General features: G+C 39.2%; 1 protein-coding gene across 3 annotated transcripts in view; it reads left to right on the plus strand.

The window, feature by feature from the left end:
• The first annotated feature begins 1337 nt into the window (after positions 1-1337).
• Positions 1338-23676, plus strand: part of PPP2R5E (protein phosphatase 2 regulatory subunit B'epsilon) — a 53817-nt gene continuing 31478 nt past the window's right edge. For 2 of the 3 annotated variants that reach the window (XR_004841886.1, XM_009638010.2), the window contains exons 1-2: positions 4411-4615; positions 22068-22264. Coding sequence is in view for 2 of the 3 variants with exons in the window: in XM_009638010.2 (XP_009636305.1) it covers positions 22139-22264 (126 nt within the window). In the remaining variant the exon portion in view is untranslated. Of the gene's footprint in view, positions 1359-4410; positions 4616-22067; positions 22265-23676 lie in introns of those variants that run through there. The other variant, XM_035893559.1, reaches the window with a different exon arrangement.

A 23676-nucleotide genomic window follows, 5' to 3' on the forward strand; every position in this document is an offset into this window, starting at 1 on the left:
ACCAAGTTTAAGTAGGCCTGTAGATTTAAAATAATTTGGAACTGCAACCCTGCTTAAGCTCTTCTATTTTCTCACTTACTTCTGCCTGCCCTGGGCACAACTATTTTTGCACACCCTTTCTCCCCTCTTGCTTTACTGCTGGGGAGAACGCTGGTACCATGCACATTCGTGAGCTTCTTCATTGTCAAATGACAACAGTGCAGTGGCAAATGCCTTGTACATGCGCTTGGCATTCCCTTCCGTGGGCCAAAATACTGAATATTGGGAATATTGAACAACTTCTTCCAATACTGTGAAGGGGTATTTTACTGAGCCAAGAAGTTCATCTGCATGAACTTTCAGTATGTTTTTTTCCACTAATTTGGTGGTGTAACATGCAGTAATTTTTTGGAATTTATTTACATGTCCTTACACTAACTTTGGCCCTTTGTAGGCATTTGCCTTCCCATTTCCAAACAAATGTCTTAAAAATAGTCAGGGAGATCATTGAGCATAGAAGGGAATGGCTGCCCTTACAGAAATGAGTGAAACCTCAGAGATGCTGATGATCTGACTTAAAAAAAAAAAAAAAAAAAGAAAAAGAAAAAAAGCATGAGGTTTCATGGCTGTTTTATACAAACTCCTTAAAACTCCCTTTTTCTTTTTTTTTTTTTTTTTTTTAAATGAATTTGGGGAAATGAAACACAATACGCTGATGAATCCAAAATTCACGGAGATCTGATATATACTTAAATGCAGGCAGTGAACTGCTGAAATGAAAGCTGTTCAGCATATCTTGTTGAAAAATGATGATGCTTTTGTTCTCTGGAAAGAAAGGGTTGTAATTTGAGCCTGTCTTTTTAAAAGAAGAGTTTCCTCCAACGTTGTCTCAAGGTAGAGTTTGAAAAAGGAAGTAATTTGTAAAATGTTGAAATACAGTTCAGCGTCAAAGCAACCGAAGAATAAAATTACTCAAAACAAATAGTTGCTCTTATTTTGAAAGCATGTCAAAGTGGAGGAGCTTGCTTTATGCATACTTGCTATTGGCTGCACAAAACCCTCGTTTCTGCAGCTAATGATAGGAATATTAATAATATAATTCATGCTTTGTCATATTTTGCTGCTTAATCATCTTGTTTGGCACTCCCCCGGCCATGTTCTGTGTGGCTATAATTCAGGAATGAAAGCTCACTCGGGCACTGGTATTACAGTCCAGTAATCAAAGAGGCTGGGATTATGCAGATAATGAAAGGACTGGCCAGCGTATGTTTACCCATGAAAACTGGAGTGAAGTTAGAGACAGTAAACAGCCAGGGAGCTGCCTTCCGCGCAGGACGACGGCCGTCGCTCCTACGTCACGGCTGCTTTAAAGATCCAGGGTGGGTAAGCAGAAACCGAGAGCGCTCTCGGGTTCAGAAACATGTGTCAGCAGCATTACTTGAAGTTTCCACCGTGAAAAACTTACTTTCTTACAAGTCTTTAGCGATGTTGTCTTTTGGATGCTGTTGCTGCTGTCAAAAGTAGGATTTCAAGGAGGTTGCTAACATTTTGTTAGAAAATACTTGATTTATAAGCAAACAGTTTCCTGGACATCAGCATAGATTAGAAAGATAAAGAGGGGCTACAGCACGAATCTGAATGCAAATAAAATAGAAAACCAGTATTTTTTTTTTGTTTTCTTTTTTTTTTTTTTTTTTTTTTTTGTTGTTAAACTACAGTTTTAAAATCTAAACCTAACATTTTTCTCAGAGGCTAGCACTGAACTTTGTGAATCTCTTGTGATTCAAAGCATTGCTTTCTTTCTCTAGATACCTTTTTTTTTTTTTTTTAGAGTAGAAAACCTTTGCTTGGCTCAATATTGGAGGTGGTTGTAGTTGAGGAGCACTGTAACAGATAAAATGAGAGGATAAAAGGAAGTATTTAAAATGAAAAGGGAAAGTAAGTTTGGTTGGTTTGTTTTTTATTGTTGTTTCTATTTTTTAAAACTCAGGAAGTCCTTTCCCTCTCTTGGTTAATAAATGGTGTTTTATCTTTAAGTAGTGTAGCTTCTTCCAAGATACCCATGATTTTTTGTGGAGTGGTTTCCATGCTCTTGTCAATGCATGAGTAAGAAATAATAGAATGGGTGGGGAGGACGGTTGATTGTAATTTGACTTAAAAGCATGAATGTTTTGCCCTCGACGATTGGCAGTTTGAAAAGAATGATTTGCTGTGCTGTTTGTGTGAGCGTTGGGTTGTTTAGTGTTAATCACCGTGCAGTTATGAATATAATTCACTCGTTAGGCAAGTGAATTAGACTATAGGCTAGCTTTGGACTTTTAAACATACCTTCAGTAAGCACTCATGCTAAAAGCAGGGATGTTCTTTCGAGCGCTAGGTGGATAGAAAGAAGCAATACTCACCTTGTGGATGTAATGAAGGTAAGGTTCTTCAGGTTGTAGAGGTCTGAAAAAATAAGAAATTTTTATTTTTTATTATAGTTTCTTATGTACTTAAAAGATGGATTTCCCGAGATACTGTTTTGAGTGATTACTCATTGTGAAATTTCCATGCATAATCAAAGGATAAGGTGTTGGGAGTTTTGGAGGGTTTTTTTGTTGTTTCTTTGCTTTTTCTAATTGTTTATGGTTTAGGTTCTAAGTTTTGAGTGGGATGCTTTTTGGTTTGGTGTTTGACTTGAGACAGCTTGCTTTTGCCAGCTGTAAACTTTCATTGACAGGTATCATTTAAAAATATTCCGTCTATGCATACTGTAGCGAAGCAGTGGACTCAGAGGAAAGCTGATCCTTATTTTTTCAAATGATACTTTTATTTGGCTTGTGTTTACAGATGTCTGATGAGCTTTATGAGACACTGAGTGGAAATTAGATCAACTTATAACCTGATCCTACATTTAGAATTCTTCTAGCCTTGAGAGCCCTAAAATCTGAGGAAACGTAGGATCAGTCTCTATGTTGTAACAGTTTTTCCTGCATTTCAGAGTAAAGACCAGTTTTCCTGTTACTCAGAAAGAAGTCTAATTTGATTATATTAGCACTTTGCCCGATTAAGGAGTGCTGAATCAGAGTCGCTATCTGAAAGGCAGGTGTGTAGAGAGAGAGATGTGTGTTCGTGTCGGTGTTACTCTGGCGAGTGTGTTATCTGGTAGCGTTAACAAGGCAAGGGCTGATCTCTGTGTTGAAGGATGTTAAGAGCGACTGTATTGGTATTTTAATTAAAATGAGAGATTGCAGTATATTTTATTTTTTTCACAACTTCTTGCTGAAGTTTAGTCAAGTTTTGAAGTTGTCATTGAACAAGCCAAGGCCTGAGTTGGTTCTTTTGCAGTTGGAGATCGAGAATTATGTGCAGAATAAAGGTAAAATTGACTTTTAAAGACAAGTTAGAATTCCAGTTTTCCAAGATTTTATGTGAAAGTTATAAATCCAGAAACTTTTGTACCAGTCATGTCATATTTCAATAGGGGAAAAAATATGTTTCTGATTTAAGAAAGGACACTGGCACTGCTTATTATGCATAATAAAAAAAGAAGCTTAATTTCATAATACCAGTCCAGCGGGAATTTTGTGTGCCTCCTGTTAGCCTGCGTATTCTACCCCTTGGATGTTCAAAAAATGCCAGAGGTTTCCATTATTATAATTCAGACATTTCTTCTGGTCATCAAGTAGTTATACAGTTCTTTCTACAGATTTCAATGAGTTAATTACTTAGATTAAGAAAAAAACCTTTTTTTAATTATTTTTTATTTTAAAGTGCAGGAAGCCCAGAAGCATAAAGCAGCCCATGATTGTTATCTTAGACCTACCCAAAAGTAAAGAGTTACTGGCAGCTTGCTGAGCAGTGACAAGAAAAGGTAGGGTGACAGGGGAGGGGGAAAACCAAGGGAAGTTGTTGCTCCGTCACAGAATCAGGAAGCAGAGCGGAACTGGCCAGACCTGTCCTGGAAGAGGGGCTGGGCTCTATCAGGTGCTGTGCAGTGGAGGGGAATTAGAGCTCTCTGGTACCCAAACCCTGTCGAGTACAGAGGAACGGAGAGAGCTTTGCTGGAGCTAATCTGTTCTGCAAGGGAGAGAGGAGGGAAGTGCTACTGCAGGCAAACTGTTTGGAGTATCTGAGCTTGCTCTAATATCTAACCTGCTTTTCCCTCAACTTTTTTGACTCTGAGCACTTAGTAACATTGGAAAAAGAAGCAGAAAATTCAAGGATTACTTAGTATGCTGTTACTTGGAGATAGTGAGGATGAAATGATAATTAAATTTTATTCCTGAACAGGTGAAGTACATTATTGTACAATAATACAATTTTGTTTGCCTTACGAGTACTTTAATCACGAATACTGATGCATAAGCTTGCATCTGTGTACAAGCTGGTTGAATTTTCAAGTGATTTGATTTTTTTTTTTCAGGTGATCTGAGCTCTTGAAGGGAGGGCCGGGAGTAAATACTTGCACCATGAGTGCCCTAAGGTGGTGCCGATGCCTCAAGGAAGGATTATCTTGTAGTGGGAAGAGTAGTGCCCAAAGCAGAAGAACCTGCCATTTTCCTCTCCATTGCACAAGCAGCCTTTTCTCATTTCCTCTGCCTTGCTGTATCCTAATCGAAACCTCGCGTTAGGCCAGGGAAACCTGTGTGTCCAGGTAAGGCTGTGTGCAGTGAGGAGGACAAACTGTGCTGCTATTTGCACCTTATCTGAGTGAAGACAAACAACTCAGGAGAGCTCATCCACCTTGGGTAGGCCTGGTTGAGTGCAGGAGATGACACTGAATGGCAGAAAAGCCTCGTAGGTAGTAGGGACCTGCGAGTCCAAGCCAGGAGGGAAGTGTGCTGGGTGGATGCATGCCATGGGAAATCAGCGGCATCTTCTCCTGTGGCTGAGCCCAGCCCAGGGCATTTCAAAGAATCATAGAATCATTTAGGTTGGAAAAGACCTTTAAGATCATCAAGTCCAACCGTTAACCTAACCCTGCCATCCCACCACTAAACCATGTCCCTAAACACCTCGTCTGCCCAGCTTTTAAATACCTCCAGGGATGGGGACTCGACCACCTCCCTGGGCAGCCCGTTCTAGAGCCTGACAACCCTTTCTGTGAAGAAATTTTTCCGAATGCCTAAGCTAAACCTGCCCTGCCACAACTTCAGACCATTTCCCCTCGTCCCATCGCCCGTTACCAGGGAGCAGAGGCCGACCCCCACCTGGCTCCCCCCTCCTGTCAGGCAGTTGTAGAGGGCGATAAGGACTCCCCTCAGCCTCCTCTTCTCCAGAGTAAACAACCCCTGTTCCCCTCAGCCGCTCTCGTAAGCCTTGTGCTCCAGACCCCTCCCCAGCTTGGCTGCTCTCCTCTGGACATGTTCCAGCAACGCAACGTCTTTCTTGTGGTGAGGGGCCCAAAACTGAACACAGTATCTGAGGTGGGGCCTCACCGGTGCCGAGTACAGGGACACCATCGCTTCCTTGCTCCTGCTGGCCACACTATTCCTAATACAAGCCAGGAAGCCAGGATTTGGACTGGCTGGAGTTGAGTACCACCAGAGATCCTTTGAGTCTCTAGGCTTGTCACAGATTACTGTAGCTCTGAGGCTGACTCACCTGCCTGCCACATCTGCCTTGGAGGTCAGAGGAGAGGAGCCTCCTGTAAAATGATCAACAACCGTCAAGCCTTGGTCTGTGTAAAAACTACTATGGTTATGCCTGAACATCCCGTGGAGAATGTGAGTGTGTAACTTGGAATAACCACGTCCTGTCCCATCACACTTGTGTCCACAGCTAGAAAGTCCCCTACATTTTTCCAGTATTTTGGATCAACAAGAATGAGGTTTGGGAGTTGGAGAAAGAGTGAGAGGGTTGCTCTTGAGCTGGTTTCTTGGGCCCAGGTTGCCTGGTGCTCCTGTGATGGGCTCCGCTTGTCCTGCGGGGCTTGCTGTCCCTCTGCTCACTCCTTGCTCCCTCCAGGCACTGAATGTCCCTCGCAGCACTGTCATGGGAAGCAAGGATTCCTCATTGGTTTTGAGGCACCATACATTTGAACCCAAATAGATGTGCATGCCTTTTCTGTAATATAATTAACTTGAGTTCTTGCTGTGTTACTTGTGTCTGCAGTCTGGACCAAAGTTGTACACAGCCTTACAGAACTGTTTATTTAAAAACAAAAATAACCCAAACCAAACTAACGTAAGAGTGGGAAGTAGGGATGTGCAGGGCTAACGGTGGTGGTGGTTTGCAGGGGAAGGATTTTGCAGTCTGCTGTATGTGTTCGTTCTTTTTGGCAGAATCACATTTCAAGCAGATCCTTTTGCCTTCATTTCAAGTGAAAAGAAGTTCCTTTCTCAGCAAAACTAACCATCATAGAAGCATTCAGTTTCTCATTTGCAGAATAAATGATTTCAAGTTCTCTTGGGTCCACATGGAAAAAGTACTCCACCGTGTTACCAGATGCTGTGTTCTCCAAAACATCCCATTTTTTTTAAATGGCTGTTTCTTAATTATCCACAGCTGAAGGCCCTTCCCTTTACTCTTGGCAGCCTATGCAGTCTTTATGGGGTGGAACAGGATCTTTCTTTCGTCCTAGGAAATAGTATTAATCCTGCCAGTATTTAACTGAATCCAGGATTACTAATCTGTTGAAAAGCTCTGCTTTTAGTTTTTACAGATGATGTTCAGGACATCTGATAGTTGCATTCATGTTGTCAAAATCGCATGCTGTGTTTGTCTGAGGTAACCTCAGAATTTCTAGAAGGGATTCATTATATTAATATTAAACAATTGCGGTCTTCATTAGTAAAATGAGTCAGGTTCTCTTAATAAAATTGTAATTTTCTCATTTACATTCTGTATTTCTGAAGTAATGGCTTTTAAATACTCAGCATTTAAATTTGCTTTTCTAGTGGAATAATAAAGTATTACAATGACTAATTTAGAATGAATTTAGATCATTTAGTTACTTACTTTTCCCAGTGTTTTCCTAGTAAAAGCTGCCTAACTAGTCTGTCTGTCTCGTCATCTGTTTTCCCTGTTTGTACCAATTTGGTTGATAACTATGCAGAAGCAGAATAGTTGGGAGGAAATTCCAAGATGCTTCAACTTAACTTTTCATTAGCAAAGTGATTAAGAAGCAAGCGGGGTTCCCTGAATAGTCTGGAACATGATTTTGTAGCTGTTAAGGCAGCTGGTTTATGTCATGTATATAAGAAAGAAGTCTGTGCAAAACCACCTGTTTCAGAATGGGTTGCTTATATGTGTGTATTGTCATCGCTTGTTTCACTCTTTAAAAAGCTAACTTTACATGGGGTTTCTGGTTTGGGTTTTTTTTGGTTGGTTTTTTTTTTTTTTAATAGATCCTTGCAAGTTTACAGATTGGTCTAGGAAATAAGTGGGGGAAAAAAAGACTGGTGAGTAGGTAGAGTACAGTTGATCTCTAGTGCTACAGTTCACAGTTATCTCCTATTTTATGTAGTGCTTCCTTATGGGATTTAGAACTTTAAATGCATAAAACTCCCATGTGGGAAAGTCATTCCTTTAAATAAAGTGTGTGAGCAAAGATGCTGTAGAATCTTAGAGATTGAAATCTGGTTAATTGGTATTAAACTCTGGGCTTCATCTTGCATGGGAACAAATTTACTCGAAGCTTCCTCATTTGAATTAATGCAAGTATGAGGCATAGAGATTCCTCAATGCAGCAGCTCAGAAAGAGTTACTCAACTAGGTTACTTTTCCAGTTGTGACTAAGGGGCCAATTAGCAGCATCCGGAATGAGACGGCAGCGCCTAGGTAAAAATAGATGGCATTTGGAGAAGCTGGGGGCTGTTCTGGAGAAGGTCTTCAGCTGCAGACTGAGAGAAGCAAGACAAAGAGGCAAGCTTCAGAAAGGAGTATTACAGACATGATTGCGAGAAACTCCATGAACAGGCAAAGGTAGGAGCAGCCCAGAGAAACGGCAAGAAGGAATACCAAATTGGACTCTCAAACTGAAGGGCCTCTGCTGCTGAAGGAATGCCTGAGCTGGGTTCTTCACTCCCTTCTGACAAGAGAGATAATGCTAGCATTGATATTAAAATGAAACAAGCTGTAACATCCTCTGAAAATGACAGGAACCAGCAGAGTGGGTGTAAAGCTCGCTAGATTGTTAGGTCTTATGTTAAGGATTGATACTTTAATGCCTCTGTCAGAGGAGGGAGTAAGGCACACAGAAGTGCTGCTTCAGTAGGGTTGCTTAAAGGTGATTACTTGACTACTGCCAGAGTTCCTGAGACCAAATAATTGAGTGATAGGCAAGGTACAGGGCAGGGAACTTCATGGCGTGGGATTTTGCTTTCTAGCCTTTACAGTTACAACTTCATCCTGTGACCACAACAGTTTGGACGGTCCTTCTCTGTCATTTCTGTAGGATACTGAAGTCACTGGATTAGTATAGTTTAAAACTCTTCTGTTCTTCACTGACCTACTTTGACTGCACATTAGCTATTGGATTGGGAAAGGGCCATCTGTATGTGTGCCCGCTGGTACAGCCTGAATGTAAGGAGAATGTAGAATGCTGTCTGCCTTCTCTCGATAAACTTCAGTCCAATGGAGGTAATGACTTAAAATACTAATTTTTACTGTAAATGGCATGCTCTACTTGTCATTTAATAATGCATTAGTGAATTTAATATTTCATGAAAAATAAAGAAGGCAAGAAAGGATGCACCTGAAGTCCTATCTTTAAATACGCAAAGGATGTGTGTAAGAGTTGTTGCTAGTGGTCTAGTAGTGAGCCTGTTACTTCCTAAAATGTATAGGCAAGCTAGAGAATGTATGATCTGTGTATTCATATGGTCAGACACAAAGCATGTTGACTGTACTATACACGCTTTCTTGACCAGTGATCTGTACCTGCAAAGACTCTATAAAAATGTCTTCTAAGAGTTATGCTAATTCACCACTAGTGTATTTGGATCACCTCACTTATGAAGAGGAGCTTTCATACTTACCTCTTGTATGTATAAACTTGCAAAATACACACTTTTCCTTCTGAGTTTTTCTCCATTAATTTTTCATTGAACTGATGAGATTGCTCTTCCTTTTCTTGATTAGTAAGCAATGAGCTCTCTGCCAATTAGAGCAAAGGTGTAATCGCAATTCTAATGAGCCAGCGTAACACTCCCATTGACTTCAATTTGGCCAGGGTGCCAACTGAAGATGAAGTTTACGACTACAGTACAGCTGAAGATTAATATTGTTGTTAATCTGATTTCAGCTTATCATCTTCAGTAGAGAAGCACTTTAACTAACGAGTACTTTGGAAGAGGTAGAGAGGGTAACAGTTGATGAAGAGTATTGTTTGGTAACCACAGAGAAAGGGTTTTAATTATATTTAATGCCTAAACTGTTATGTCTGGTTAATATTTGTAACAGTCTGATAGCGAAGTGACTTGATGCGCAGCAGTGATACCTTTGGTTGCGTTAGTTACACGACATAACCTTGTCTGTAGTTTTCAGTTTTCTCAAACTTGTTTATATGACTCTTAAGAACTTAATACAAAACTCTTTATTTGTGATGAGTCGAATATTTATTTTTAAAGGTAATATACTGTGGCAGACTGATAGTCATATTGCAGAGCGGCTAAGTAATCTCTAGAGAAATTCACTGCAGGTGCCAAGGCCCAGTGATCATCAGATAGATTTGTCTGTCCAGTAGCAGATGGCATTTCGGAGGGACAAAACCCCCTATAATTGATATGCATGCATGCAGCTAAATACATTCTGCCAAAAGAAAACTTCATTTTTTTTTTTATTGACTGTTTTTGGAAGAGGTCAGAGGTAAATGGTATAAAAAAAAGTCCACACACATTATGGTAATGCAGGGCTATGATAAGGGTTGTTCTTAAGACAATTACAAATATTTAGAAATCAGGTCTTTGCTCTCTAGGACCTTGTGTTGGGAAGATAAAATGTCTACCCCATGTAGGATTCGAGCAGCAAAAAGAAGCTGCTGTTTAGAAGATAGAAAAGTGGTCTAATACACTATGCCCATCAGATTTCCAAGTTTTAGCAAAAATAACCTAAATTGGTATAACAGAGCAGCGAACTGTAAATGTGAATGTTAATTACTATTAAATGAGTCTCTCATTTACTTTGTTTTAAAACTGATAACTTTAGACGTGCCATTCTGTGATGGAGAAGGTCCTATTTTTAACGGGATAGCTGGTATTTTTCCATAGACATATGTCGTGATAATACAAATAACATGAAATAGCCAGTGTAACACAGACTAACTTCACAAGATATAGGGGAGTGCTATATAAATGTCATGTTTTCCCCCTCGGTTGATGAATTGTTCCAGATCCTGAATATTCTGAAGAGGTTGCTGTAGAAATGGTCTAGAATGGGGATATATGTTTGTGCACCGGGGAATGTGGGAGAGCTCTACAGTAATTGCAAAAGCAAAACAAAATAAAGTAGATTGATGTATATTCTGTCATTTAGACAGATCTGTTGGGCTTGGCAGTATGAAAAAGGGTGTTCCCTTAAACTACCAGCTTGATTAATTTGAGTTATTGTCATAAGGTACTGAATAAGATACTCTGAGCCTTACAGATGACCGTATCTCAGGGCAGCTGGTTGAGCCTAGGCACTAGAAGGCCTTATGCAAGGAAAGTATCTTGGAGGAGGGAATGATGTGGTAACCTCCTTTCTTGACAAATAAACCACGTGGATTGCTTGTGGATGCAAAGTCCTCACGTAGCATCTTTGAGTAATGCTTTCCAGTTTCTCAGTTGGCAAGGAGATGTCATCCCAGTGTGTAGATCATGATGTACCTTCAGGTTTTCCTCTGTTTTCTGGTGGCTCAGCCGGGATGTAGCGGGGGTTATGTTCTTTTGCTTGGGAAACACAGATGAGCAGTGAGCGCTGTGCCTGGCGTGCCTGAGGGACGTGCTGCTGCAGGTGCATCTCCCCCTGCAACCCCAGCTTGCTTTCGGCATAACATTGAATCCAGCCTGAGGTGTTGGTTCCGATCTCAGAGGATCTCAGTGGGCCGAACCTAGTATTTAGAAGACTAAATGAATAATGAAGCCCAAAGTCAGTAAGCTTTGTTCTTCTGTGGTGATGGAGCTTCTGCAGTAAGAAGCTGAGCTTTCTGGGGGGTCCATATGGGGACTGTAGAATGGGCTCCCAGTTGGTTTCCACGTCTTCCATTATAACTTTGGGGTATGTTTGTTAAATCTTGCCTTTTTCTTACACAGACATAGCGTCTTGCATGTGTGCGGTTCCAAAAAAACTCCATTACACACGTTGCTCCCTCTGTGGAGAGAATGAGAGAGCAAACACATGATGGACAGTCGGATTGCTTAGTGCATTACTGGAGTAATGTATAATGTATTCTTGACTAAATTTATGCTACTAAATGAGAAGGGAATGGAAGTTTTGTTTTCAGGGTTCAATTAAACTCTTTTAAATGTATAAATAGGTTTCTAGAATTTGTGTTTTATATGCGTGTATATTATTCAAGTTAATAAATGTAAATATTTTTAAATATAAGCCTGAGCTCTTAGGCAGTGGGTCGCATGTGTAGAATAGCTCTCACTTAATTATGTCTTTCACTGAAGAATGAAATACTTCTGTGACTTCTGGGGTAAATTAATGGGTCAGTATCAAGCAGAGTAGCAATCCTGGGCCCATTTGGATAAGAGTTATGTTTTGGGTTTCCTATGCTCTTGGTTCAGTTTTTTTGCAAGTGTCTAAGTGTTTCTGAATAAATTTCACAGAGCAACTCTGTAGTTTGAGCAAAATGAATGTTGCATATTTTTATTTGGACAGATGGCAGTTTCAGAGCACTTACTAAGCAAGGTATAATTTTTGCATTCTTACAGGAAGCACATACAGCTGTATAATTTTATCATGATTTTCATTACGTACTGAATGCACCAAACAAATAAATTCCAATGCAAATCCTGAACTGCTTTGTGACCGCAGTTAGAATGGAAGGTAACTGTAAGATTGCTGTGACATGTTTGTGTTCTTATATTTAATGATCATTATAGAGCAAAAGCTTCTCATGTCATGCAGAAAATTGTGATCTGATAAGCATCTTATCAAAAGGAAGACAATAATCCTCTTAAGGATTCTTCTGTCTTAGGTCAGCAGGCCATTGTGGTTTTTTTGCAAAGGTGTTTCTTAGTAGCCTGGAACTTGTAAACATTTTTCTGGGTTTTAAATTTCTTGCCATCCAGGGAACCTGGAAATCATAAGATGTCAACTATAAATTGCTAGTCTTGCCATTTTATGGTATTTGCCATTAATTTACAATGTAAAAAAAAAAATTGCTCACAATGTAGCAAGACAAATTTGACGCTGCAGTGTAATCCATCATTCTCTCTAAAATTAACAGAAACAAAGTACAAGATAAAAATGATATGAGCATAGCATGATAAAGTTGAAATAATGAGCTGAGACTTGGGTCTCTATTGATGTTTGGAGTTCCAGGGCTCTACTAAGAACTTAGGAATGGATGGAGGATGGCAGGGTCCTAGAGACCAGCTAGGCAATTAAAAATACACTGAAAAACAGCCTGAAGACCTGTTAGTGATTTTAAAGGAAAGGAAGGCAGCAGTAGAGTGCCCCAGTGAGGCAATAATTTACTATTGTGTAGCTTTGTTCTATATCTGTGATTTGAGAAATCACATGAAAAATGAGATACCTTTGTTTGCATGGTGTTCTTGTCTCTGGTCTTCATGATGTGTTTTAGGGTAGAGGAGCTGAGCAAGTACCTAAGTTCAGCTTATTTTGGATTTGCATTTGCTCCACTTGTAGCTTTTGCTATTCAAATGTCTGCAGAAGAGCCTGACTTTAATTCTGGTGTACAGCTCTTCCTGGTAACAGCTGAGAGGAACAAATGGATGATTCAGCACTGGAGGCATTACCAGCTAGAACTGAGCAAAGGTGTGAGGAGTAATATTTACTTACTAATCCTGTAGTCTCAAAAAACTCAACAGCAAAGATTTTTCATGTAGAGTCAGTCTTGTGTTTGTAATGGAGCATGGTGTTAAAATTCAGAGATGCTAAATTTGCTGATAATTTGATTCTTAGACTAAGGATGTTCTAATACAGCTCTGGGAGCTCCAAAGTGTGAGCTGATTGTACCGGGTTTTAGTGGTGTCTCCCAGTGTAGTATTAGGTTGGATTTTTTTACACGCCTAGCTAAATTAACAGATCAGTGCCTAAAAAAACCTCCAAACCCACACCAACAACGAATTCTCTCTTTTTTTTTTCTTTCTTTCTTTCTTTTTTTTTTTTTTAAGAAAATTTGAAATTCAATTTAAACACCCCCCACCCCACCACCCTCCTTCCCCTTGGAGAACACTTTGAAAAGTAATGATTATGGCTTTCGTATCTAATAGTAGAAGGTTAGGCAGAAGGTATGTGGCAAAGGTATCTTGGTCATTTCTTCACTGCTTCAGGTCAGTATTCTCAAGTGGCAGGACAAACATGGACAACAGCTCGCTCTGGTGACTGTTCAGCAAACCTTGTGACTTTGACTCTTCTGAATGAAGGTTAGCTTGTACTTTGAAAGTGCAATTCAGTAATAACCTACTTTAAAAAACCTCCAAACCCACACCAACAACGAATTCTCTCTTTTTTTTTTTCTTTCTTTCTTTTTTTTTTTTTTAAGAACATTTGAAATTCAATTTAAACACCCCCCACCCCACCACCCTCCTTCCCCTTGGAGAACACTTTGAAAAGTAATGATTATGGCTTTCGTATCTAATAGTAGAAGGTTAGGCAGAAGGTATGTGGCAAAGGTATCTTGGTCATTTCTTCACTGCTTCAGGTCAGTATTCTCAAGTGGCAGGACAAACATGGACAACAGCTCGCTCTGGTGACTGTTCAGCAAACCTTGTGACTTTGACTCTTCTGAATGAAGGTTAGCTTGTACTTTGAAAGTGCAATTCAGTAATAACCTACTTTAAACAACTAGCATAAACTTTCTGAGCCAGTGTAAAAGAAACTTGAGTCAGTCCAGGAAAATTGGCCACTAAAACTCTCAGTGTTTCAGCAAAGTATTTTTGTCTTATTTTTGGATTTTATGGCATGCCACGTATTCAATTTAGGAAATTGAAGTAACATTTATGTGTATTTTTGCCAGCCTTTTTGCTTCCCTTAAAAAAAATAAAATTGCTAATCATTGTTTTTGAAATATTAGTAAAAATTTGGCGGGGCGGGAGGAGGGAAGAAAGCAACCTACAAAACCTGTGATCAGCTTGGGGCTAAAAAATAAGTGTCAATTTGATGTCTAGGCAAACTCACCATAAATAATGTAATGGGATATATTAAAGATGTCACAGAGTGTCAGGAATCTCCAGATATGTATCTGCTTAATCAAATCTAGCCCCTAAGCTCTAACTCATTCATTCATGTTTTGCTTAAACACTGTGAGCTCCTATTTTTTCCTTTTAAATATTCTGTTACTTTCATTGTGTTACCTATTTCTCAAACAATTTTTTCCTCTCTGTCTTTTCCAAAGACTCCTGCTCATGTTCTACCTCATTCTCTTTCTCTCTTGGTCTTTCAATACTTTCTTATGTTGTTGCTCTGCCTTCTTTGGCTTCCCACTCTGTCCCCCTCTCTAACCTTCACAGCTGCTTTGCCGTTCTCCCATCTCTTCCGAAATTTTTTGGTACACTCATCCACTTGCTTTTCTTCCATCAATTTTTTCCTCTAAATTTTGTGTCATTTAAATCCTTTTCCATGCCTTTTCTGCCATCTTCTTTGACCAGGGATCATTTTTGGCTTGAATGTACTTATAGGTAGAATGGGTAAACTTTGACTGTCTTGGATTACTCCATTAGTCTCATAAACTCTTCCCATTCATTGAAGAACTAATGAGGGTGGGGTAGGGTTGAAAAGTGTTGTCAACTTGCCGAAGGAGGAAGAAATTTCTGCTTGATTATAAAAGGACGTGGTTACGACTAAGTGGTGATTACTACTACTAGCACTACGGACATTATATACTACCAAATATCTTGTGAGTTTTTATTTTTGTGGGACCTAGAACAGCAATTGGTGTACCCAAATACCCTGGTAGTCTCGCCTGCCGTTAGTTGCTCATGAGTTGCTCTGACTATCCACTATATATTTCCTTGATTGCTTATTATTAACGGAGATACTTGATACAACTGTCATAACAGATTCATTCATCGTGTTAGGTCAGTGATGAGTAAGAGAATCCAAACTTGCAAAACCTATGGCACCCTGGAAGGTCTCTGCTCACTTGAGGGCGGCACATCATCGATGCTAATTTGCATCAAATTTGCAACTTTTGTCCTTTTGCAACAAATATGGATGTAATAGTACTTTGCCGTGGCTCATCAGTAGCTTTGACAATCAAGCTTGTGGTCTTGGTCCACGTCCAATATGAAAGATATCCACAGCACAGACACCATTGGTGTAGTCAGTGGTGGAATGAATAGGCGTTGGTCAGAGAGTGACAAAGCGCAGCCTAAACGGATCTTTTCATTGAAACCTTGACTGCTGTGGGTCTGGATCGAGCCATATGGGTGAAAGAGAGGAGGCTTAAACTGTTGCCTGCACTGTGCCTGCTGTGGAAGTAGGCAAAAAGTTTAACTGAAGTTTCATAAACTTTAAAAGTACCGTTTTTAAAAATACACTTTATTGAAATTCTTTTTATTGTCAATTTGGTTTTAATTATTGGTCTTGTGATGAAGGAAATGGCAGACTTTCACCCATGTGTTCTATTAAGGGGGTGAAGCTCATAAGACTTTACATATGTGATTAAGGCAGAATTTTGATTAATTTATTTAAAAGTATACACTATACAATTGTCGTGGCTTAACCCGGCTGGCAACTCAGTACCACGCAGCCGCTCACTCACTCCCCCCCTCCCTCAGTGAGATGGGGGAGAGAATCGGGAGGAAAATAAAAGGTTAGAGCCGAGGGCTGAGATAAAGACAGTTTAATAAGAGAAAATAATAATAATAGTAGTAATGAGAATGGTAACGGAATATACAGAATATACAAAAGGAATGATGCACAATGCAATTGCTCACCACCCGCTGACCGATGCCCAGCCCGTCCCGAGCCGCAATCACTCCCCGAGCCACGATCACTCTCCCCGAGCAGCGATCACTCTGCCCGCGACTGACCGACGGACTAACTGAGCCCCCCGAGCATGACGTTCTATGGTATGGAATAGCTCTTTGGTCAGTTTGGGTTAGCTGTCCTAGCTGTGCTGTACTCCCAGCTTGTTATGCACCTGGCCGAGCAGGAGAAGCTCAAAAAGTCCTTGAGTAGTCTGAGCACTACTTGGCAACAACTAAAAACATCAGTGTGTTATCAACATTCTTCTGGTACTAAATCCAAAACACAGCACTATGCTAGCTACTATGAAGAAAATTAACTCTACCCCAGCCGAAACCAGGACAACAATTTTGGCAGTGTATATGACTAAGAGTAATATCCCCTGTTGCTTGTAATGCTATTCCATATGCACTCAAGGCACTTGAATCAAATGCTAGATCTGCTGCTGCTTTCAGACTGCTCAGCCCAGTAAATGAGGTTTGTTGAAAACCCAGAGGTTTGAAATGATCGGGGAGTACTGGCAAGCAGTAGAGGGGTTCGCAGTATCCAGGATTTCAGCAAAACTACCCAAGAGACTCCCACTTGATGAGAACTTCTTCAGCTTGATCAGGGAGAAATTAATGGTGAGCAAAGTAATTCTCAATTTCGTGATTGATTACCCGAAGAGACACTTGATTATCAAGAGAAGTGATGGAGTATGTCCTGTGTTGCACTTCTAATCACGCATTTTGAACGTGCTGGAAATAGTATCTTAATGGTGCGCTTTTCTTTTTGTGTGTGTTCACTCATGAAAGTCAGCTTGAGTTTGTCCCACTGTATTTATTGCTGTGTGAATAATGTTGGTACTGGTTAGACTTTATATATTTGGAACACAGTGCCTAACTGCTGCCCTGCCTGTATAATTATTAAGTATAGAGAATGGGTTGGGAAAACAGCTCTGAAAAAAGCACCTATTATAAATGAATGATTACTGACTTCACAAAGCATTCATAATATTGACAGCCAGTCAGGAAAATTAAATAAATGCAATCAAGATAGTGATTGCTTTTCTCAAGAAGTGTGTGTAAGAAAGAGGGCAAACATTTGTATTTCTTGCCGTCTTAAGACCAATATTCTGCTGTGAAAAGCGGCTTTTAGAAATGTGGCTCATTACTGTACCAGGGTACAGGTATGACGGGACCTTGAGTTAGCTAAAGCTTTGAGCTGAGTGTCGCTAGACCTTCTCTTGAAGTGAACTTCTCAGAGAAGACCAAAAGGCTTTCAAATTCAAATTTGCAAGTTTTATTTGAGTAAAAACTAGAAAGTTAGCTTTTTACAAAACAGAATCTCCATAGTGAGGATAGACCTAGACATAAAGAGATTTATCCACGACTGCCTACTTTGTGCAGGTAGATCCTTGCTTCAGTAGTTGGTTATGTTTGACTTGGTGGCTTGGTGAGTGGCAGCAAAGCAGGAGGGCTTTGTTTGGTTCTTGGCACAAGGTGATTTTACTTAACTAGAAAAATCATAATCCTAGGTTTACTAAGTAACTGGAAGATATGGAAACCAAAGGAAAATTGGTCAATTGTTTTACCGTCAAGCTGGCAGGGAAAGAATAGAGGAAACAATCTTGGCAGTTAAAATTAACGTGAGTAAAAAAAGCTACTATTGATCTCTCTGTCCCCCATTCTGGACATACTTTAGTTTTAGTACGTGTTTTTAATTTTCATGCTTAATGTGGTGGTGTTTGCTTTTACTAATGTGCAAGAAGATGATGGTGGTTCTTTATGCAAACATCATCATCAAGCTAATTAATGACAGTAATGCATGTACTGGAAGCAATAGTTATTCAGAGGGCATTTTGATTTGAATTATTAATACATGTTCTGATAGTACATATGTGGGTGCAGGGTGGCATGTCTGGGCATATCCTAGTTTTGCTTAATATTTTATATGTAATCTGCATAATTTGTCTTGTTTTATTCTAATTTTAGGCCCTATACTGTCTTGTGTCTGCAATCCTGCGATTTTTCCTTACAGTTGCCATGCTGTCTTAAGCAGCTCCAAGCTCCCCCTGTCTTCACTTCTTCCCTTGCTGGTGTTACACCCTTCACTGCAAAACTACAGGCTGCAGCAGATCAGGGAACTCATCCAGGTGTTCAGTATCTCCCCTTGGTTTTTTACTGCCGCTGAGAGGAGAACCATAGCTCAGTTCTCTGGATGCAACTTTGTTCCTCTGACACATAGTGTTACTTTTCTGTGATCCCAAATCAGTTACTTGTAAATTACTGTAATTAAAATATGAATGGAGTATAATCATCAATATTTTTTATATATGTTAGAGACTTGCAGGAGAAGTATGCTATCGGATTTTTATGTCTTTATTTGATAAAAGGATGCAGAAGACAGAGACTGCAGAGATGGCTGATGAGAAGGGCTGGGCTGGTTGGATTAGGATTGTTTTGGGAATTGGCTATTAAGAGAGAACCTGAATTGCTTTGGCCATTTTAGAATTAGTATTTCAGCCCTTGTAGTAACAATTGCTGGTCCGTGTCTAAAAAAATATTACAGTACTTTCTGTCAATTTTTCTGATAACTTTATAAAACACTTGATTTTGTTAAAGGCTCTGATTCGATCTTGATTATCGTTGTTCAGATGTATTAGTACTTGCTTTCACTAAACCAATTTCCTTTGAATCTGTGAATACTCACTGTTTCAAAAGCTCTGTACAGTTTTAGATGGCTAAAGAGAAAACTGACAAGCCTGAAAATTAACTCGTAGCAAAGACCTTTAAAATGAGGAGAGTTCTCACAGTCATCCATATGGAAGTTTGTCTTTCTTTAGATTTTGATTTTAATAAACGTATACTCTCCTGTGCCTTAGACATAAATCACACATGCCACTTAGTAATGTCATTTTGATTCTATTTTATAGATTATTAAAGTATTATAGGTATTTACACAGATTTATAATGGCATGGCCTCTGTGGGAGGTGGGGAACATGGAACACTGATTTTACTGATTTTCTGCTGCCCTTTTCTTGTCCTGTGCATATTAGGACCCCCTAAATTCACTCTCATGTAGTTTTCCTGTCTCCAAGTAGTAAAAACCTAGGCATTAGGTGTTACCCTGTTCCCAAAGTGCTCTGAATTCCCAAGAACTGTGAAAAACACTACTGCATGAAACTTCTTGCAATTTTATGTAGTAGTGTGAATGGCAACTTGCTTAATAAAGAAAAGCAGATATGACCAGAACAGATGGGTTTGGGGGTTTTATTTTGTGCGGCCTTGGAGTTTATTTTCATTGTCTGTTGGTTTTTTGGTTGGGTTTTTTTGTTGTTGTTGTTTGCCCCTATAGTTTGTGTGGTTCGTTGATGTAGTAATGCTGGCATGAAACTCATGTAGAGTTCTAGAGTGCTTTTTCTTGAGAAGAACTTAATTATATTTTTCGTTTTGTTCCCACACCTCCAGATACTTAACTGGAGGGAAAAAAGAAAACAAACTTGTGTTAGGTATTTTAATGCTTTAGTTATTTTTAAAATTTTTGTTTAATACTGACCCTACTTTAAAATTAGTGTAACCTTGAGTCATTTGAGTCTGGTTATGACTTGCGCTGAATCATATCTTAATGGATTCCCATTTGATTTCAGCCTCTGTTTTTCTTTGACGAGGATTTCCTTGTCGGAGAAACTAAAAGCACGCGGGCACGTAGAACAATGCAACCAGAACTCCATTATGTTCATGTAACATCATAAATTTTATTGATACCATTTGCATGCTGTCAAGTTCTAAGGTGCATTATAGATAGCATAATGAAGAGTGGAAGTTAGAATTAAAAATAATACTCTTGAAAAGTAACAGATTGTACTTTTATCTTTTTTTTCCCCCGTTTGTATTTACAGTCTGTCTTTTGTAAAAAATTGTTAATCAATTAGTTGTTGTCTGCTTGCTAATAACAGTGAATTCTGATGTCCATTTTCCTTTTCTGTATTAATTGAGGGCAGGTCATCAAGAAAGCAGTAACATGTCAGTTCACAGGTCGTTTGCTTCCCCAGGCCCTGGACCTCCTGTAAGGCTGTAACCTTAGAAGGGTCGCTCATGGAAGTGGTCTTTTTCGTAATGGGTGAGGGCTGACGGCTTTCTCTGACTGCTTGGCTTATCTTAGGTTTCAGCAGTGCCTGCTGTGAAGCACCTGAACTCATGGGAGACCCTGGCCAATGGAACGGCTTTAGGGTGACCTGGTTTTGGGACCTTCGGTTTTCCAGAGGTGCTTGAGGGGACTGTTCTCCCGCATAGCTCTTCTTGTTGGGGTTCTGCAGGACCAGGTTTCATGCATCTTCTGTGCCGGAGATGAATGTAGTTTGTGGGTATGTGGGGTGAATAATTACAATGATACAAAGTGTGGTGTCATAACCAGACCACTTCTTTTCCCCCTTAATTTGCTTTGGACACGGCTGTTGTAGAGCTTACCCAAGCCTAATGAATATGAGATTGGCATGTGCTGCCTGGTATCACCAATTACACTTTACCAAGATCCTGGTTGTTCTTTGTGGGATACAGTTTTTAACCTATTGAATCCTGTCACTACCACAGTGCTGTAAGCAGAAAAACGTTGAATAAACTCTTGGACTTTACCATGTCAGGTCAGTAAGCATGTAGCATCTTTATTTATACCACAATCCATATTTATTCTTTCCAGTGTTTAAGTAATGTGGAGAGTTGATGTGAAGTGCCTTGGGGTCCATGCATCTCTACCAGTACTTTTTAGAACTATGCAGCTGTATACTATGACCTTGTAATACTTCATAGGCCTTTTGAACTTGAAACTAGTAACTGTTGTGTATGTGCTTTTAATTAAAACAGATGCAGGGTACTTCGTCCTTAAAACTACTATACAACTACTAGCTACTTCCAGTGTTTACCAAGTATTCCTTAACTTGACATACTCTCATGTCAACAGTGAGACATTCCATCTCAGGTTGGCTTTTTACTAGTATGTCCAAATTTTAAGACATGAACATAAATTCTTTAGTATTATTTTTTTCTAGTTGAAATCAGCAAAATTTATGTGTTGTATTGTGGCTTGGAAGGTAATTTTCTGGATTCTGTTGCTGACAGCATTTGTGCCTTAAAAAAAAAAGATCAGTGAAAAAAGGGAGTGAAGTGCCCTCCAGTCTGAGGTCCAGTTCAGAGTAAAAATGCATATTTCATTTCTGCAACTTTCTGCTATTGTTAGCCTCTTGGGTACATGAACATGGGATAAGCCAAGTTTTCTGTGTACTCTTTTGATGCACTCGGTAAACTAACAAACCACTAAGCAGGTGACGCTCCTTTTATTATTTTATCTGCTGAGAATTAAGAAAACAGAGCAAAAGTAGTAAGTAGTATATTCTGCTTACTTTATTGGTCAAGCACATACGATTATTTTGTGTGAAAATGTTCCTATTGATGCGTGTTATGTGTTCATAGTACAGCAAAAAATCCTCACTGTGTTTCAATAAAATTGATTTCGCTATGGAAAGTGTCAACATGGGGGTAACGATTGAATCTGAAAACTTGTTTGCAGAATTATAGTCTTGCTGTGTATTCATATACATATTCATGTATATTCATATAGAGTTATAAATGATGCAGTGTTTTTAGAAATATAAATTAATCGAGCTTGATCTGTTTGACAGTTCTTTCATCCTTCTTTGGAGTGTAAGTTAATGATGGTGAATGTCAGCCTCCAGTGAAAGTAGTGGTATATTGTAGAGCTAAGTCTTGAATGCTGTTGTGTTTGCCTTCTCCACTTCAGCCTGGACTTTTTTGGTGAACTTTATTTTCTTAATAGCAGGTGATGATTAAAATACTTCTACATGTTGTTCAAGATCTCAAACACACAATAGTAATACAGTTCCTGTAAGGGGTTTGTTAATCTGAGCTCTGTTTTACAAAATTTGTATGAATGCTGCTTTCCTTTGAAATTGATCCTTAAAAAGAAATCCTGTTTTGTATAATAAGATGCCAGACTCACAAAGATTTCCTTTCTTGTTTCATAGACGTTCCATCTTCAGAGCAGCCTGAACTGTTCCTAAAGAAACTTCAACAGTGCTGTGTCATTTTTGACTTCATGGACACGCTTTCAGACCTTAAAATGAAAGAATACAAGCGCTCCACTCTTAATGAACTGGTGGACTACATTACAATAAGCAGAGGCTGTTTGACAGAGCAGACTTACCCTGAAGTAGTTAGAATGGTGAGTTCCTTCTTTCTCATGGTCTCTTTAAATCCACTTGCCATTCCAGTTACACATTGTGGGCGAAATTGAACCCTGGAGTAGGTGGATTAAATGAGGCCTTCGGTTTGTATTTTCTACTAGACAGCACTTGGGGATAATTCTCCAAAGACAAAAATACTAATTTTTATATATGCTTAATTAAAGTCAAGTAGATGTTGGTTATTATAGTGTCACAAATTTATGAAAGGAAACCTGGATTGTTTCCTGATGGAGAAAGCCAGCAGCCATAAAATCAGAATGCCTCACATTTCCCCCTACCTACCTCCCCTTTCCCCCCAGTATAAATAATGGAATAATTTTTGCAAATTCTTATCTTTCCTTGAACTTTATCCAAGCTCTTGAGTGAGTACTTCAGGCAGAGATAGCTTAAAGTATGCACAGATAATAATTTTTAGATAATAAATGCTAAAAATGTTGTATAGGATCAATGTGAACATTTCCTGGTTGTATTTTGTGGATTCATAGCAGGTGCCATTAGAGTGAGCAAGATTACTCAACAATAAAGCCATACCTTGTGTATACATAAATTGTCAAATAATAGTGTTTTCAGTGTAAAAATGGAAACAGTACCAGATGCTAGCTGTATGGTGAAGAATGTTCATTGCGATTGGCAAAATCAATCACTAGTTTAAAATGTTTATTCTGTACTACCATACAGAACCCTTATAACCCGTTATCTAAATGAGAAGGCAATTAGTTAAATATAGATTTGGTGATGTTCGTTTCCTAATGGTGTGATCATGGAATCCACTGGCTATGTGCTGTAAGAAGAAAAACGTGAATAGATTTTACATTGCGTTATATATGCTTCTTATTTCTTTTCTGACACACAGATACGTGCTGTGTTGCTTGTCTGTAGTATTTAAAAATAGCTGTGAATTGTGACAGAATCACCAAGCAGTTAGTAGTGAAGAAAAAGAAAGAGAATTAAGGATGTACGGAAAAACCTTAATATGGCTACTTTGTGTGTATGCATTGTCAGAAAGCCTATAATTATGTGATCAGATTCTTCCCCTTCTCCCTCACCCTCCCTTTCTCCCTTCTGTACTGGACCAAACTTCTGAATGAACTGCTTTTCAGTCTGTATTGTTATTTGTTCGGCATGTGGTCTAATGCACCATTCAAACACCGGTCTGAATACAGAATTGCTAGTTCTTTGTTGAATTCTTTTGCTGGTGCTGCACTGTATTATCTAAATGGTTTGCAAATGTTAGTTTAATCTTACTTTTACCTCTTGTGACAAACAAATTGTATCATACCCTTTGTATAGACAGGACACTGATGCACAAATAATTTCAATAAAATTGGGTACTTTTTGTGTGTGTAGGAGATGCTTCCAACCTCACCTCCTGGGAGAATTTGGTTGGGTT

The sequence above is a fragment of the Egretta garzetta genome, unplaced genomic scaffold (genome assembly GCF_000687185.1).
Source record: "Egretta garzetta isolate BGI_Z169 unplaced genomic scaffold, ASM68718v1 scaffold95, whole genome shotgun sequence".
Lineage (NCBI taxonomy): Eukaryota > Metazoa > Chordata > Aves > Pelecaniformes > Ardeidae > Egretta > Egretta garzetta.